This window comes from Sceloporus occidentalis, unplaced genomic scaffold (assembly GCF_023333645.1).
Source record: "Sceloporus occidentalis isolate IW3139 unplaced genomic scaffold, rSceOcc1.0.p SCAF_50, whole genome shotgun sequence".
Lineage (NCBI taxonomy): Eukaryota > Metazoa > Chordata > Lepidosauria > Squamata > Phrynosomatidae > Sceloporus > Sceloporus occidentalis.
The window spans coordinates 6,085,370-6,101,406 of NW_028317030.1; the positions used below are offsets into that span (position 1 = coordinate 6,085,370).

General features: G+C 39.8%; 2 protein-coding genes across 2 annotated transcripts; both read right to left on the reverse strand.

The window, feature by feature from the left end:
* Nucleotides 1-7,325: 7,325 nt before the first annotated feature.
* LOC149288769 (anionic trypsin-2-like) lies at nt 7,326-9,307 on the reverse strand. The gene is made up of 5 exons (XM_089491515.1): nt 9,268-9,307; nt 8,611-8,770; nt 7,923-8,176; nt 7,698-7,834; nt 7,326-7,475 (listed from the first exon to the last, which is right to left on the reverse strand). Exons 1-5 carry the CDS (start codon nt 9,305-9,307, stop codon nt 7,326-7,328), a joined length of 741 nt encoding a protein of 246 aa, XP_089347641.1.
* A 2,848-nt stretch (nt 9,308-12,155) lies between these two features.
* Nucleotides 12,156-14,756, reverse strand: LOC149288770 (trypsin-like). Its single transcript, XM_089491517.1, has 5 exons — nt 14,717-14,756; nt 13,885-14,041; nt 13,507-13,760; nt 12,724-12,860; nt 12,156-12,305 (listed from the first exon to the last, which is right to left on the reverse strand). Exons 1-5 carry the CDS (start codon nt 14,754-14,756, stop codon nt 12,156-12,158), a joined length of 738 nt encoding a protein of 245 aa, XP_089347643.1.
* Nucleotides 14,757-16,037: the final 1,281 nt, after the last annotated feature.

Below are 16,037 nucleotides of genomic sequence, written 5' to 3' on the forward strand. Positions count from 1 at the left end.
TCTGGAATAGAAATAATTAATAGAAATAATAATACATTAATAATTATTACGAATAACAATAATAACAATAAAACATAATTCTATATTATATATAGAAATAAGAATAATTAATAATCCAGTATTATATGTTGCCGCTTATAAATATAGTTAATGATGCATTATCTAATGAGGTGATTGTAAGCGATTCATTGCTTATATTAACCCTTAAATGTTTAAAGGGTTAAACTGCTCTATGTCATCTTTTCAGTGCTACAAGGGTTAAAAGCATGTTTGCCAACTAATAATAATATTATATTATTCACTTAAATTCACTGTTTATCTAATTTTTGGCAGAATATGGTGATGTTGGTGAATGGGGTAGCCGAAGCATTTAGATGCGTTAAAGGGATTTAACAAAGTACAGGAGGAAAAAAGTTACAGCAAGAGACCGGAATCTAACACTGGAGGGTCAGAGGATTAGATAGAATGGAAGGAAGATTTACTTTACTGAGAGGGTGGTAGATAAGTGGAACGGCCTCCCAGCAGAAGTGGTAGAGGGTAATACAGTGAGGGGATTTAAACGTGCATGGGATAGGCATATGGCTATAAGAGTTAAATAACATTAATATAAAAGGGGACAAAGTATTTGAAACCACAAAAAACAGCTATTTTGAACGACGGAGCAGGGTTTCTAAATAATATCATAACGGGTACAGAAAGCGGGGTTTCTCTGTATTATATAACGCAATTAAACCGAAGAAAGCATTCATTTTTAGACATACTGAAAACTTTACATTTTTCCTTTTTATACATTTAATTTAACCACCTGAACACCGGAGCCCCCGAGGCGATGCCTTGTCCATTACCAGCTACTCAAAGGGTTAAAAGACCAAAATAACCAATGGTGTTGAAACTTCTGGACCTGTTTTTTTTAAGTGATTATCAACAAATGCGGAACCAAATATTTACCAGAAACATAGAATCTGCCGGCAGATCGGCCCCATTCGGCCCCCGTCTAGTCGCCTGTTTTGCCCGCTGTAAAGACTCAGACCTTAATCAGTCGTTGGTCTCGTCTTAGATTCAGGAGCTGTATGTCTATCCCGCGCATGTTTAAATTCCCTCAATGTGTTAACTTTTACCACTTCTGCTGGGAGGCTGTTTTACTTATCTACCACTATGTTATTTCTCAACTCACCAATTACTGATAAGACAGTTCCTTGTCCAAATTCTAGCTTGCTGGCAGTGTTCACAGCCTAATACTCATGTATAAAAACCTCCCCTCCCCCACACCGAGATAAAACCCTCTCTCATTTTGGACATTTCTTCTAAATGACCTAAAAATCTCCAAACTGACCTCAAAAAAATAGAGACGGAATCATGAAAGTTTGCTCTAGAATGTTGGGAGTTATTCGGATTTAAAGATCCTTACCGATCACCGATAACACAGTCCCCCCTCCGAATTCCAGCTTGCCGGTCCCAGAAACACAGCCTTATAACGACACATAAAAACTGCCCCCCCCCAAAAGTTCTTTAAAACTCAGCTTACCCATAACAGCGATGGTGGTCCGGCTCCCAAAGTACACGGCAGACGTTAGCTGTCCCACTTATGCTACAAAAAGAGCGCTCTGAGCTCCGAGGAACACCTCGTATCTACTCCGCAAATACGGACTGGACAGGTGCTCAACCTCGCATTACTCTCACACTCAGCACTCTCATCCATACGTAAAGGGTTAACCCATCTCTAATCTACGATAACAGATATTTTCATCGCCCCCCTATTGTAACTGCGCTACTGAATCTGCTGGCGCTATATAAATGAACGTAATGCAATGCATAGCTCGTAGCATAATAATAATAATTACTTAATTAATAATTATTTATTATATAATAGACAGTCCGGGGGATTTACCAGTAACGGAGAACGGACAATAAAATATTAAATATATAATATGGGATTTTAATATTTATGATAGGGTGAGCTATATAATAATAATTATTATTATTATTATTACTGTTATTATATAAATAATACACCCTTTCACTGCTGTTTTCTGGGGACTAAGCCTTTGATTAAGAAGTAAGGAGCATTCTTTGTTGTATTTCCAGAATAAATGCAGCAAAGTTAATTAGTTCGACAAAATTCAAGATTATCTGTATATTTTACATAAATATATCATGTATTAAATATTCTAACTCCTAATGATACTTTCAACCTACACTACAAAGGAATAAAATAATACGGAATAAATACAATATATTATATGTCAGTCTTATATTATTTAGATTTGATTTTCACATATCCCCCCAAAAAATGTTTGACTTTAAATATATTATTATTATTATTATTTCATTAATATTTAACAACCAATATTTAAACATATATATATATATATTTTAAATTAAAAATAGTTCCCTGGGTACTAAGAATTCAAAGGGTTACAATTTTGTTTAATTAAGAACAACTTTTTCACTTTCAAAAACCCTTAATATACCCCCAAAAATTGGTAGTCTTAAAGAAATGTAAATCCGTGAGCCGCTCAATGAGCTCAGGACTGTGTGTTGTGTTATATTATCATTAAAAAAGAAAACTAATGAAAAATACAAAAGCGCTCTAGTTTTGGAAGCTCGAAAGAGATGCTATAAAAATATCTCTCGGTTTTGCCTTCGTTCCATGAAGCTCGGATGCGAAGACTTCTGGATTTAATCATTTTTATAGAGATTATCGAGGCGATACATTTATTATAAACGTGACTTGTAAAGTTTTTAAAGTATTCAGGATTTTTTTAGGGACCTACCCAAAACCGCGAGGATAGTTCCTTGTCCGAAATATTGTCTCTCGTTCACAGTCCCATAACCTTATACTAAAACCTTATCGGAAACACTGAAGCAGCGATATCCAGCGGATTTATTACCGGGATGAAGACATAGAAATGCAGACCCAATCGCCCATCCATTCCGCCCGTTTCTCCTAAAACAGCAATTCCCTCACTTCTACCACTTCTGCTGGGAGGCTGCTCCACTTATCTATCACCCTCTCAGTGAAGTAAAACATTCTGCTACCTCGCTGTCTCCAATACTTACCCATTACAGAAAGCAGAGTCCCCGATCCGAACGTGAGAGCGTAACCGGAACACAGTCACACTCGCTTATACCTAAACCTAGACTTCCAGGCTACACCGGGCTTCCTAAGCCTAGCCTAATTCCCAGGTTCTGTACAAAGTTCTGACAAAGTGTTCAAGAACACACGGGTCGATATATATATATATATATATATATATATATATATAGCGCCTTCATATTCTGTAGAGCCGTACAATGGATAATACCCGGCAGATACAAACCAACATTAGTACTGACCTAATAAAATGTAAGACTTTTACTAAACGTCTACGAATACGATAACCAGATAAAATGGCACATGTCCCCCCCCCCCCATTATTTCAGTTTAGAACTTACCTAGAACCGTCAGTACGGTTCCGGCTCCAAAATACAGCCTGTCATAGTCACAGCTCTGCACCCCGATATTAAAACCTGGACTCAGCACCATACCTGTCATCCTCATCACCAGGTGTAGTCGTTTAGCTCTGGACGTGATGCTTTATCCTGACGTGGAATTATGTTGTATTTTGGAGGATTAACATCAGTTCTCTGGCTGCTTCTGACCGGCTATAAGGAACATCTACCCTCTAAACTGTATTACCCCACGAGAGAGAGAATAAAGAGGGCGACTCGCCCCTCTAAACCTCTACAACCCCCAAGCAGTCATGCCAAGGGCCACATATATATATACCTAGAACCTGAAGTCTGGTGCCATCTCCAAAGTAGAGTCTCTCGGTACCAACACAAAGGTAGAACATGTGCGCGAAACCTCAGACTTAAAAACATTTGCACCTCGGGGGGCTGAAAATTACTCTAGAAGAATTTTAATTTACTTCCCTCCACCTGGAAATAGGAATATTAAGATATTTTAAGAACTTCTACCACCCCCCCGAACTCTTAAAGCCTTACCGAGCACTGAGAGAATGGTCCCGCCACCGAATTCTAGCTTCTGGTTGCTCACAGTTCTCCAGAGACGCGACAAAACCGAGGTCCTAAATTCACCTCATCTACTCACACTCACCTAAAACGCTGAGTATCGTCCCAGCTCCGAAGTAAGCTGCAGTGTTGCCACAGACAGAAACCCCCTTCGCAAAACTTTAGAATAAGAGATGAGCCTCAGCAAGAAGGTACGGAGGAGAAGACCCAACCGGGGAGTCTCCCAAATAAATACCTACCCAACACCGCCAAAACTGTGCCCTCTCCGAAGTATGCTTGGTAATTGGCACACAGAGGACCGATAATTCAATAACGCCCGACACGATGTTGTAAAGAAATTTAGATACTTTGTAACTTACCCCAAAACGTTGAGAATTGTTCCTCTTCCAAACACCGCGACCAGGTCGTATGATGACAATGTAGCATTTCATGGAGGTAATAAGGACTGGGCTTGTGTTAACTTGCTGAAATATAACATTTCCATCGTGCCGATCCTTATTCCTTCTTATCTGGAACTTTTGGAATATCCAGTTTATTTGCGGAATATATGAAGTTATCACATACTTATAGATTGCATGTTCATTGGAAGATGTGTCCTCCTTGGATCCAGTCATCCTTCTCTGGCTCCAGACGGTTCTCTTCTCATTCACTTTCACGCAGGGGGTTTTTGTAAAGGATTCTCACTGGTTTGTATCACAGTGCCCCCTGTCCCCACAATATTATACTCTAATACAAAAAGCGTTAACTCGAGCAACACCTGCGCTGGAAAAAACCCTCAAAAGACCTAAATTCCTCTTTTCCACCCTTAGGCGGCACTGCTGGGTTGAGTCTTGAAGATTCACCAGCATGATCTATTTAAAGATTCCGTTTTCAGTCCTTTTTAGTTATTGTCGTAAAGTTAAGAAGAACCAACATTCTTTTAGTATAAACTCATTTAAAGACAAACACTATGGAATGTTTGTGCTGATAAACTTCATTGTGTAAAATGAGGTTGAGATGTTCCATTGGGCTCTTTCTCCTGTGAAGGTCACATCTGTAGTAGAATAAAGTGTTGAGTCCTTGATGTCCTGTAATCTTTTCTATTAACCTCATTTCTGTTAAACTCCATCAATATGAACAACTTAAACCCAGTCTGCTGGTCTTGGGCTTGAAGAACATGACTGGTCTTGAAGATGACATTGGAAGGAGGACACACCTCTGGCATTCTCTTTTTAAGTCTTCTCTACCTCCCATAAGAAATGTTCTTTATAATGTATAATGTGGCTTCATTCATCCCTATATTCATCATTCATTCAAGTCTTCTTCTCAGCTCCATACATGGTCTACATCAGATGACCCTGACCCACAAGTCCATGATTCTAGAAGTATGTGGTATCTGAGAATTCCCGAAAGGTCTGGTCCATGGTTTTTATCTGCAGATCAGAGAATGTGTAAACTGTTAATATTCCTTTTCTTTTCTTGGGAAATAAAGCATTATATAAAATACATTTAGTCCTCCCAAGCTGAAAGACGTACCTGACACAATTTCATCTCTGCTTTCTGTCTCGCCCCTTTTCCAGACTGTGAGCTCTCCGTATCATCTCTTCTCACATACATTGTAAGATCTGGAACATCTGCTTCCTGCCACATTCAGACAAACATAGTAAGAGTAATAAATGGAAAGCCACTAATATAGATCTAAGAAGAAGGAAGAACTTTATTATTTATTAATATTTAGGTCTACTGATCCTACTGATTTAGGTCAAATACAGTGTCGCCACATCTTAAGAATAATGGCGCATGGTCCAGATAGGAGGACATCTCCACTTTTGGTGAGGCTTTGAGGACCATGATATTTAAACACATCACTTAAACTAATTCCGCTACCTCTTCTATTAAAGCAGGATGACCAGAGCTATTTTTCTGTGGTTTTTTTTTTTTGTTTTTTACATATAAAGGCCAAAAACCTTTATCTCAATGTCACAAAATAATTATGTCACGCATAACAAATTAGTTTTAATTTGAAATATGGAAAAAGGGGGTTTATTGATTGTTTTCACTGCCTTGTGAGCTGCCAATAGCTGAAAATAAATAATAAAAAAAAATCTTAAAATCATCTTAATAACTTCCCTTTTGATGATGTTTCTGCTATTTATATTGTTTGATAATATAAATTTCCATTATTCAGGAGACACTTGCTTTCAAACAGCACTGCATTTAGCGATGTCACTGAACTGCAATGTTCTGTAGGAAGCAATTGTTGTGTGCGATATACACAGAGACTTTTGTTACTGCTGGTAAAAAAAATACGTATAAAAACATTGGACTGAGAGGGTGGTAGATAAGTTGAACAGCTTCCCAGCTGAAGTGGTAGAGGCTTATACAATGACAGGATTTAAACAAGCATGGGATAGGCATACGGCTCCTGATACTGAGACGAGACCAACGACTGATAAAGGTTTGAGTCTAGATGGGGCCGAATGGGGCCGATCTGCTTGAAAATTCTATGTCTCTAAGTTGCTCGATGGGTAGAAGTCTAGAAAAAAAGGCTTTCGAGAGCATCGGTGATATCGGCTCCCTCTGGTGGAGCTCACAGGATACTGCACCTTGCCCCGGTGGTTATTGAATTAAAATGCTCATCTACAAAATTTTTCAACTGCAAGAGAATACTATAAGAGGTTAAAAAAATATACACACAAAATATACACACAGACCTTCTGGGGACACATAATAAAGGCTTCATGCAGAATGGATCTCAAACGTCTTAAAAGTTAAACTCGGCTCTCGTGATCCTCAGACACATTGAGAATTCAAGAGTTTTTAAAGTTGTTTTATTGTCGTAGCAACTGATAGAATCATCCCACTAATTGTATTTTCTCTTTTACTTGGTTGCTATAGTGATATAAAAACATTTTTGTCTTTACACCAGGTTCTCAGATAGAAACCCTAATGAATTTCATTATACCCAAGCATATATATACGGGTGCATGTCAGTAGTCATCGGTCAATTTGACTAATTCATTTTTCATTTTTTTTCCCCCATTTCCCTTGTAAGCACTTCCGCACACTCGAGCTTAAGGTAATATTATTATTATTTATTTTTATATCGCCATTATATTCCGTAGCGCCGTACAATGGGTATATATATATAAACAAACTCGGACGACGCATTGCTGAATAGACACGTTATCATATTAACAAACGCGAGGATTGCGACTGTTGCTCCCCATGCATACGAGAAAGTTCAGCCAAGGACTTTAAATATTTTTTTATTGTTTATTTTTTTTTTGCCCATATATCAGCTTCCCAATTATTCCTCGCTCGTAACATATTTAATAATCTGCGATGGTGTTCTCGATCCAGGTGACGTAGTTGCACACCTTGGTGTAGACCCCCGGATACTCAGGTAAGGCGCAGCCCAAACCCCAAGACACTACTCCTTGCAGCTCTCCATTGCAAACCACAGGTCCCCCGGAGTCACCCTACAAAAAAAATAATCAAATTGTTTAAGAGGAGGCACCGAAATCTAAACCTTTCTCTAGTTCTCTGCTATCGGTTTAAATGTTGTCATCAATGGCAATGCCAAAAGTATCGTATTAATCCAAATGGTTTAATTGTCCTTTGCTTGGCATGTTGGTGACCCTGTTTTGGTGTCGAAAAGGTATTAAAGGTATTAAAATATTTTTATTCTATAAGATACACACCTGGCAGGAATCTTTTCCTCCGTCCAGATACCCCACACACATCATGTTCTTGGTGATTTGCCCTGGGTAGGAGTTGTGGCATTCCCAGTCTGTGAGGATGGGGGCGTCCAGACATTGCAGAAGATCTGGATTTTTAACTTGGAGAGAAGCAAATATCACAAATGTCAAAAAAAATGGAATAATGTACGGTCTTAGATTTGGGGTGACATCATGTTTGATCCGTACCTCCATCGCTTAGAGTGTTTCCCCAGCCAGAGATGAGGCACATCGTTCCTGGGGGGTTACACTGGGTGGGCAACCTAATGGCCTGAACCCTGGTATTGAGCTTGGCTGGCTTGCTTAGTCGGATTAGCATGATGTCGTTGTCGAGAACATCGGGGTCAAACTGAGGGTGTGGAATGACTTTGGAAGCTTGAATGAATTGTTCTGGTCCTTCTAGAACTTTAAGATTGTGTTCCCCAAGTCTCACCATGATACGTCTAGAACGACAAGAGATATATTGGAACGTACCCAAATGTTACACCCATCGATCTTCTCTGACACTGCTTTGTTCCTTGATGTCCCTATTTATTTTTAAAATAGTTCATTTTATCTAGAGCCTCTGCATCGGGAACAATGGACGGACTAGATGGGACCGAATGGTTCAAGTTCTATGTTTCTGTACCCATTCAAAGTCTTGGCCATTGGGGGGATATAGGGGCAGGTCAAGGTACCAAGATGTAGGGGACGCTATATAGAACCCAAATATCTTATCCACTTTGGGGCTTCATGATGACTCAACATTCCTACAATCAATAATTGGTAATTATACATAAACCAGGAGTTATGAGCTGGTGAACTATGATCTCATCCAAAGTTTAGCCTCCTCCGCATCTTCTGCTAAAAACGTATCTGCTTGAACATTATTACTTACGATAGGTAACAATGCGCAGCGGACACCACCCACAGCGTATTAATCAGGGACCCTCCACAGAAATGATACCCTGCATTCAGGGACACCTGATAGGGGACAGAGTACTCGGGGCAGTCGTAGCCACCCACTATCTTATCGTCGTCATCGATGGGCAATGCCACTAGAAAACAAGACTTTAAATTAGTAATAAGGATAAACTCCGCTAGAACAGAACAGACTTTGATGACCACACAAGCCACCAATATATTATGTAAACTCTACCGAGGTGGCCCTTGTGGAACCGTGTCAATGAATAAAATTAATTAATAAAAAATAATTAATATAAAGTGGTTGAATGCAATAAGAATTGATTGTTCTAACATCAAGTCTATTAATCATCGCAAATAAAGCATCACTTAGTAACATCAGTAAAAACACCGTCCAAATTTTTGCATCCCACAATATAATTACATTTATTAAATTATTACTATTCTTCCAAGCATTTCTTCGCAAAGTCAAAGTATAAATGAGTATTACTTATTGTTACTTAGCGTTCAAAGGTCCTCTTAAAGGAAACCTTATATAGAAATACATTTGAAGAGTTTGGGGTGAAGTAAAGTTATTTTTTTTTTTAACAAAACAATTTAACAGCTATAGGTCCATGAAGATGAAACATACCAGCGAGCCCCAGGAGAGAGAACAGTAGGAAGGACTTCATGTTGAGACAGAACGTGAGATGTTTCCTGGTCTGGAGGCATCACTTTATACCCAAACTCGACTCCTAATCTTATCTGTCTTCTCAAACAACATGTCTGTTCCCACAGAAGTCGAGTCTCGCCAACTTAATAGAAGCCTCTAATGTTGGAATGTTCCTTTGGCGGTTGAAGTTGGCATTCCTCCTGGGCGTCATTGGCCAGCTTCCCCATTTCACCTGTGTTTCTGGATACTGCGACATGATGCTGGTTCCCACACGGTGATGAACCTTGTTCCGCTGACCTCTTCATGACTACAATTTGTTTTAACCAGAAGAAAAATGGAGTTAGAGATAAGCAGAGGCTTCTCTGTTCCACACAATCACACTTTCATGTACTTCAACCCATAGGCTAAGTCCTCATCGTATTTCCCTTGCTGATTTCTCCCTTTTGTTGCCAAAAAAAGTCATTTATTTTCTTATAATTTTGATGACTTCTTCCTCTTTCCTTCTCGGTAGGTTCTCTCCGTGCTCCTCGGTTATTGCCGTAAATATCGTTATTCCAAACAGTAAATAGAGCGAGTCCTAATTGTGGAATTCTAGATAGTTCCATAATGATGGAGATGGACTGTTCTAAATAACTAAATCTAAATTGACAAGGGGAAAAAAATGGAAAAAGGAGAGTAATGCTTAATTTGTGAAAAAACAAGTGATATTATATCCAAAGGTATAAAATGCGTTATCTTGGATTGCTGTATGTTAAAATCTGCCAAACTATCTCACCTATCTAGACCCACTAGGGGATAATAATAATAATAATAATAATAATAATAATAATAAAAAAGAACAATAACGTGAAAGTCAACGTTCCATATAAAGGCCGACACGAGAAAATCCACGTCCAGAGCTCATGTCACCTCCACACCAACATGGCCTGATCCATCTAGAACAGCAAGAGAGATTTTTGAACGTACCCAAAACTTGTTCTACCCATTGATCTTCTCTGACACGGTTTTTCCCTTGATTTTATTTTTTTTAAGAGAATTACACTCATAAAATCAGACAAGTCTTGTGATAATAATACAAATCTCTTTATTCTGAATCAAACATTGATCAAAAGGTCACTGAGCCAGACACCCAACACGTAATCATACACACACACATACATACACCGGAGGTGCTTTCTGACCCTGTGTCCTGGTGGTTTCTAAATATCATCCAAATAAATAATTTTTACCACAATAACAGAAATCTAAGCTATTATACGGCCGTATAGTGTGGCGGAATCCCCAATATTTATGCCGCATGTGTTTTTTGAATGGTATTTGCTGGGCATGCGCTGAATTCTTGCTCTGTTTTGTGTATTAATTGGTCGTTATTTTTCTGTCATTAAGCCAGGAATCTGAGTGTTTATGCATTTTCTGTTTTTTTAGGTTGTGTGCTCCCATTTCTGTATATTTTTTGTGCATATTTGCTGGTTCTGACCAAACCTTAGGGTTGAGCGGCTCCTCCTGCCACACAGGAGCCTCGTTAATGGTGTCCAGAGAGGGCTTTAAATTGCAGGAGAGTTGCATTTGGGTTACAATACAGAGCAGTCTCACTGATTCAGCTCCTTGGTAAGGGAAACAGCCATTAAAAATTACATAGGACTCCCCAAACTTGGGGTCCTTTGATGTAGTGGCCGGTGAAGCAATATATATGGCCGTATAATGTGACGGAATCCCCAATATTAATTGGTGAATTCTTTGTGTACTTATTTGAAGATTTATGCTTTTTTTAGGCTGTGCGATCTTCTTTCTGTATATTTGTTATAAACAGAAGTTTACAATGAACCCTAGTCATGGTATCAAATTAGGCCCGTTCAGTATACTTAACGCGGGGACCACAGTTGCCCATAGACTATGTCATTGGTATGACAGCGAACGCCTCAATCTCCAAGGTCCATAAGCAGTCCTGTGGAGTGTCCTCCATAAGGTACAAGGTCTGAAAGTAGACGAGTTGCCATGCTTTTCGCATCAGCTCATTGCACGTTGAGTCGAGTCCACCTGAAAGATTTGTGACTAGAACCCAGTATGTTTAAATGATATATGTTAAAATAAATATCATTGAATGTGAAGCCTATGGAATTTCTGCCTTACAAGACAATTTTGCCATGGGGCCCTCATACTCGAGCTAAAAGTGGAGGTCTGTACAGCCACCTCTACAGCAACACTTCTCCCTGCTTTCCGTCATATCCCAGCACACCATACCAGCAGGTGAGGGTGAGGGAGGAAGTGTTAGATGATGGCGGCCATTAAGAGACTCAAGGAACAGCTGCCATGGAGCCCTGATGTACTCCAGAACCTCTTGGCAGCGGTTCAGGCAGATCTTGTGCTCCAAACACCCCGAAAATGAATATCTTGATGAGGACGTCACCTTTTTCTCGCTATTCTTAGCATTACCCAATGCCTTCTTGAGTAACATGCCCAACCAACACCGTGTAACAGCCTGTGTCTTATGACCCCAAATCATCTGGACCTATAGAGCTAACATTCCAGTACTTATTGCAAAGTCTCTTTCCTCAACCATGTCCCATAATCCAGTGACTGCTCCATCTTCAATAAACCCAACAGTTCAACCACTGATTCACCTTTGAAGTCTTTTTATCACCGTAGGGTTCTGGCTGCCCACCCCATACAGCCCACAACGCGATTTGCCTGTTCCATTTAGAATTCATATCAGTATTTCATGTTGGATGTCACCTCTAAAGTATCAAATATCTCATCTTAATTGCTATAGATCGTGCTAATGAAGGAAAGCAGACACAGGGATTTAAGATGCCAATTTATTGGTTTTCTCCTGCATTTGATGAAAGACTTTACATTTCCCGACATATTTAATAGTTGCCGATGGTTTCTTCAATCCAGGAAACATAGTTGCACACCTTGGTATAAACTCCGGGATATCCAGCTAAGGCGCAGCCTCTACCCCATGACACCACTCCTTGCAGCTCTCCGTTGCAAACCACGGGGCCACCAGAGTCACCCTAGGGCGAGAAAAAATGTTTAATGTGATTAATATGAATTTTCCCATCGTCATGTCTTGAAATGATTGATTCAACAATGCAACCTTTCTGTAGGGTCAGAGGATTAGATGTAATGTAAGGAAGTTTTACTTTAATGAGAGGGTGGTAAAAGTGGAACAGTCTTCCAGCAGAAGTGGTAAAGGCTAATACAAAGAGGGAAATTAAACACAAGATGAGACCAAGGTTTGAGTCTTTACAACAGGAACAACTAGCGGACTAGATGGGGCCGAATGGGTCTGATCTACTGTCAAAATATGTTAAAGCAGCCAAGTACTAGCAGGAAAGGTCCCCCTTTGAATTTAAGGAGGTCAAATATTAATGGCGGCTGGGAGTCCTGATAGACCCCCTTGAAATCTTGCATTTTCTGAAATATACACACCTGGCAGGAATCCTTGCCGCCCTCCAGATACCCCACGCAGATCATGTTATCGGTGATTTGCCCTGGATAGGCATTGCGGCATTCTTGGTCAGTGAGGATTGGGGCGTCCAGACATTGCAGGAGATCAGGATAATTAGCTAGAAAGGAAACAAAGAATAATTAAATCCTTACACGTTTAGTGCACACAAAGCTCTAAAGGTTCCGTTCCACACAAAACATCAACTGCACTCTCTCTCAATAAGCAAATAAACCTTAGCTGACGTTAATCCAACGGAAACAGCACAGGAGCTTCTAAAAAGATGTTTTTAAATTTTTAAATTGTTATCCAATCAGTGCCTGCTTTTGTGTCACATGACAATTAAGTATTCCCTGGTGAAATTACAAATGAGGCAAAATGGTTGAAGAATTATTGTAGGGAATCATTCGCCGGTACAAGGAATGAAGTTTCTAACGCAGCATCTAGTTAGAGAAGTGTTAAACTGAACGGAGTGCTGAGGACAAAGGCTTTCATTTTTATAAAAGGTATAAAAAAGTATAAAAGTAAAAAAAAAAAAAATTGCATTCCCTTCTTCTCTTGTTCTACCCCTTGTTTATGGTGGTTCCATTCGCCTTCTCTAATCCACATTTCAGAGCTTCGTACAAGACATATATTACCTTCCAGAAGCTACCGTGAATGGTTTATAAGTAACATCTACTGATCCATCTTTAGCCGTCCTTGTTCTAGAACCCTCGTTATGCTCACTGCTGTACAGATAGCGTTAATATGAACAGTTTGATACTCACATCCATAGCTCAAGGTGTTTCCCCAGCCGGAGATGAGACATTGTGTCCCGGCAGACGCGCAAGACGTCGGCAGGCGGATTTGCTGCACGCGGCTGTTGAGTTTAACTGGTTCGGCCAGTCGGATCAACATGATGTCATTATCCAGGAGATACGAGTTATATCTCGGGTGACGAATGACCTTTTCGGACTTGATGAACTGTTCAGTTCCCTCTAAAACGGCGATGTCGTGTTCTCCGAGTCTGACTTCGATACGTCTTCAGGGGAGAGAAAAACAAAGACAAGAGGGTCGCTTTTTAATTAAATAAATATGGTGGAAAGGGGGACAAGAAGAACTAAGTCCTTTCCGTGTAACAACTTATGGTCCATCACATTACTTACGATTGGTAGCAGTGAGCAGCAGAGACCACCCAGAGGTCGTTAATGAGGGACCCTCCGCAGAAATGGTAGCCGGCATTCAGGGACACGATGTACGGGACAGAGTTTTGAGCGCAAGTGTAACCGCCTACAATCTTGTCATCGTCAAAGGGAAACGCCGCTGCGAATAATGACAAATTATTAATTGGAGGATCAATGAAAAAAGAAAAAAAATTATTCCATGTCTCTTATAGCGCTTCAATTTCCAAAAAGTTGTCGAAATTTACTATTGCTTGTCTTAAAGGTTCCGCTCCACCAAACATGGCACTCCGTTATGTGTTAAGCATAGAAACCCTATCTATATATTTTATTCTTTTCTTTTAAGAGGTTTTTTTTTTCAGTTTCTATGGCAAAATACGTTCTACCTTTTGTGTCACATGACCATGAGGAGTTCCCAGGAAACAAAACGGTCGGGATCGGTCTACCCTGTGTATTTATTACACAGCTGTCTAACAGTTTAATAATAAAGTTATTATTATTATTATAATATATAATAATAACTTTAATAATAAAGTTATTATTATATATTATTATTATATATTATTATATATAGTATATACCTAAACATATATCAAACTGGAGTATAGAGTATGAGTAAATAAACTCTTCTATTTACAGCAGAGAATAACCGATGCTTCCTGCCCTTTGTTTTGAACCAGTTTCAATGTATCATCATATCATTTCAGATATCCAAGGGCACATGAACCTAATGCTGCCTGAAGTTAAAGCCAAACAATAAAAGCTGAAGAAAAATACATGAAGGTAGAAGAGGAACGTGTTTGAAATAATTACTTACCAGCGAGCCCGAGGATGGAGAGCAGGAGAAAGCACTTCATGTTGAAATGGAGGTGTGTGATCATTCGTGGTCCTCAGACATCATTTTATATCCTAAATGTCTCTTAATCTTATCTCTGAGGAAGAACCACATGCCTATTCTCATGGATGTCTTATCTAACAAAGTTGGTTGGTTGGCATTCATCCCGGGTGATGTTGGCCGCTCACTAGTCTCACTTGTGTCCTTCAGTATTGAGACCTGCTGCTGCTTCCCCTGGGTGCACTTTAGAATACATGTGTATGATTCTTCCTCGTGCCGTTACAGGTCACCATTCCAGGCAGCTTACCTGCCATGACTTGTAGAAGACGCACGTCCAGCGTATACAACAGACACCCAACCGAGATAGATCCAGACATACAACAGCCATATACATCCATACGCACAACCTCGGTGACATAGACCATGAGATACACGTTGCTTACTCAGTGCTCCATCCGTTTTGCGCCAACATTCCAAGAAAACATCATCACAAACTATGTGATACACTTTTGTTCGGGTGCCTTTGGGATGGAGATTTAGTGCTATTGTGTTTTATTTTTGCCTTTTCCTAGACTTTGTGAGTGTTTCTGGTGACCCTAACATTAGGCTTGTTTGGAGATTTTGATTATTGAATCCCTCCTTGTACCTTTGTATTTTGGTCTTGATATATTACCCACTTGGTGATTATCTCCATGAGGGACCCTAAGTCCTTACATTTTGCTCTTGGGATATCAGAAATAATGGGTCATTTCCCATTAGTCAATAGACATGTGCAAATGGGCCAAGAACAATTTGGACTAATTTTTCAGTTTGTTTCTGGCTCATTCATTTATGGGCAACAAAATATGTATCCTACACATTCTAGGATCGGGGAGAGGACATCACCAGAAGAGCAGACATTTTGTCCTAAAGTGAAATCCGGCCAAACACCACAGCACCTCTTGTGAGGTCCTCTACCCTGACTGGAAGGTCAGCAGAGAGGACGTCAGCAGAAGCACAGCCATTTTGGCGGAAGTTCATTTCCGGTTATGTCCATAGAGATGCGGACGAAGATGAAAGAAAGAAGATAGAAGAGAGAAGATGAAGAACAAGAAGATGCGGAAGTGGTGAGAGTGAACCAGATTGAGAATGTGAGAGAGTGAAAATGTGAGAGAGCATGAATGAAAGGGCCCACAAATTCCGGACAATAATTTAGGCCCCTGGGAATCAGCGTAGCTAAATGGACAGGGAGCATGTGTGTGTGTGGATGAGTGCATGCTCGTGGCATGGGTGTTTTTTGATTGGGGTATGTAAATGTAGGACC

Coding starts and splice junctions, on each gene's coding strand:
- LOC149288769 (XM_089491515.1), bottom strand. CDS start 9,307: ATGAAGTCCTTCCTACTGTTCTCTCTCCTGGGGCTCGCTG. Junction 8,771..9,267: donor CTCTCTCCTGGGGCTCGCTG/GTATGTTTCATC, acceptor CTTGTTTTCTAG/TGGCATTGCCCATCGATGAC. Junction 8,177..8,610: donor GCTGCGCATTGTTACCTATC/GTAAGTAATAAT, acceptor TTGTCGTTCTAG/ACGTATCATGGTGAGACTTG.
- LOC149288770 (XM_089491517.1), bottom strand. CDS start 14,756: ATGAAGTGCTTTCTCCTGCTCTCCATCCTCGGGCTCGCTG. Junction 14,042..14,716: donor CTCCATCCTCGGGCTCGCTG/GTAAGTAATTAT, acceptor CATTATTCGCAG/CGGCGTTTCCCTTTGACGAT. Junction 12,861..13,506: donor AAACACCTTGAGCTATGGAT/GTGAGTATCAAA, acceptor TTTCCTTTCTAG/CTAATTATCCTGATCTCCTG.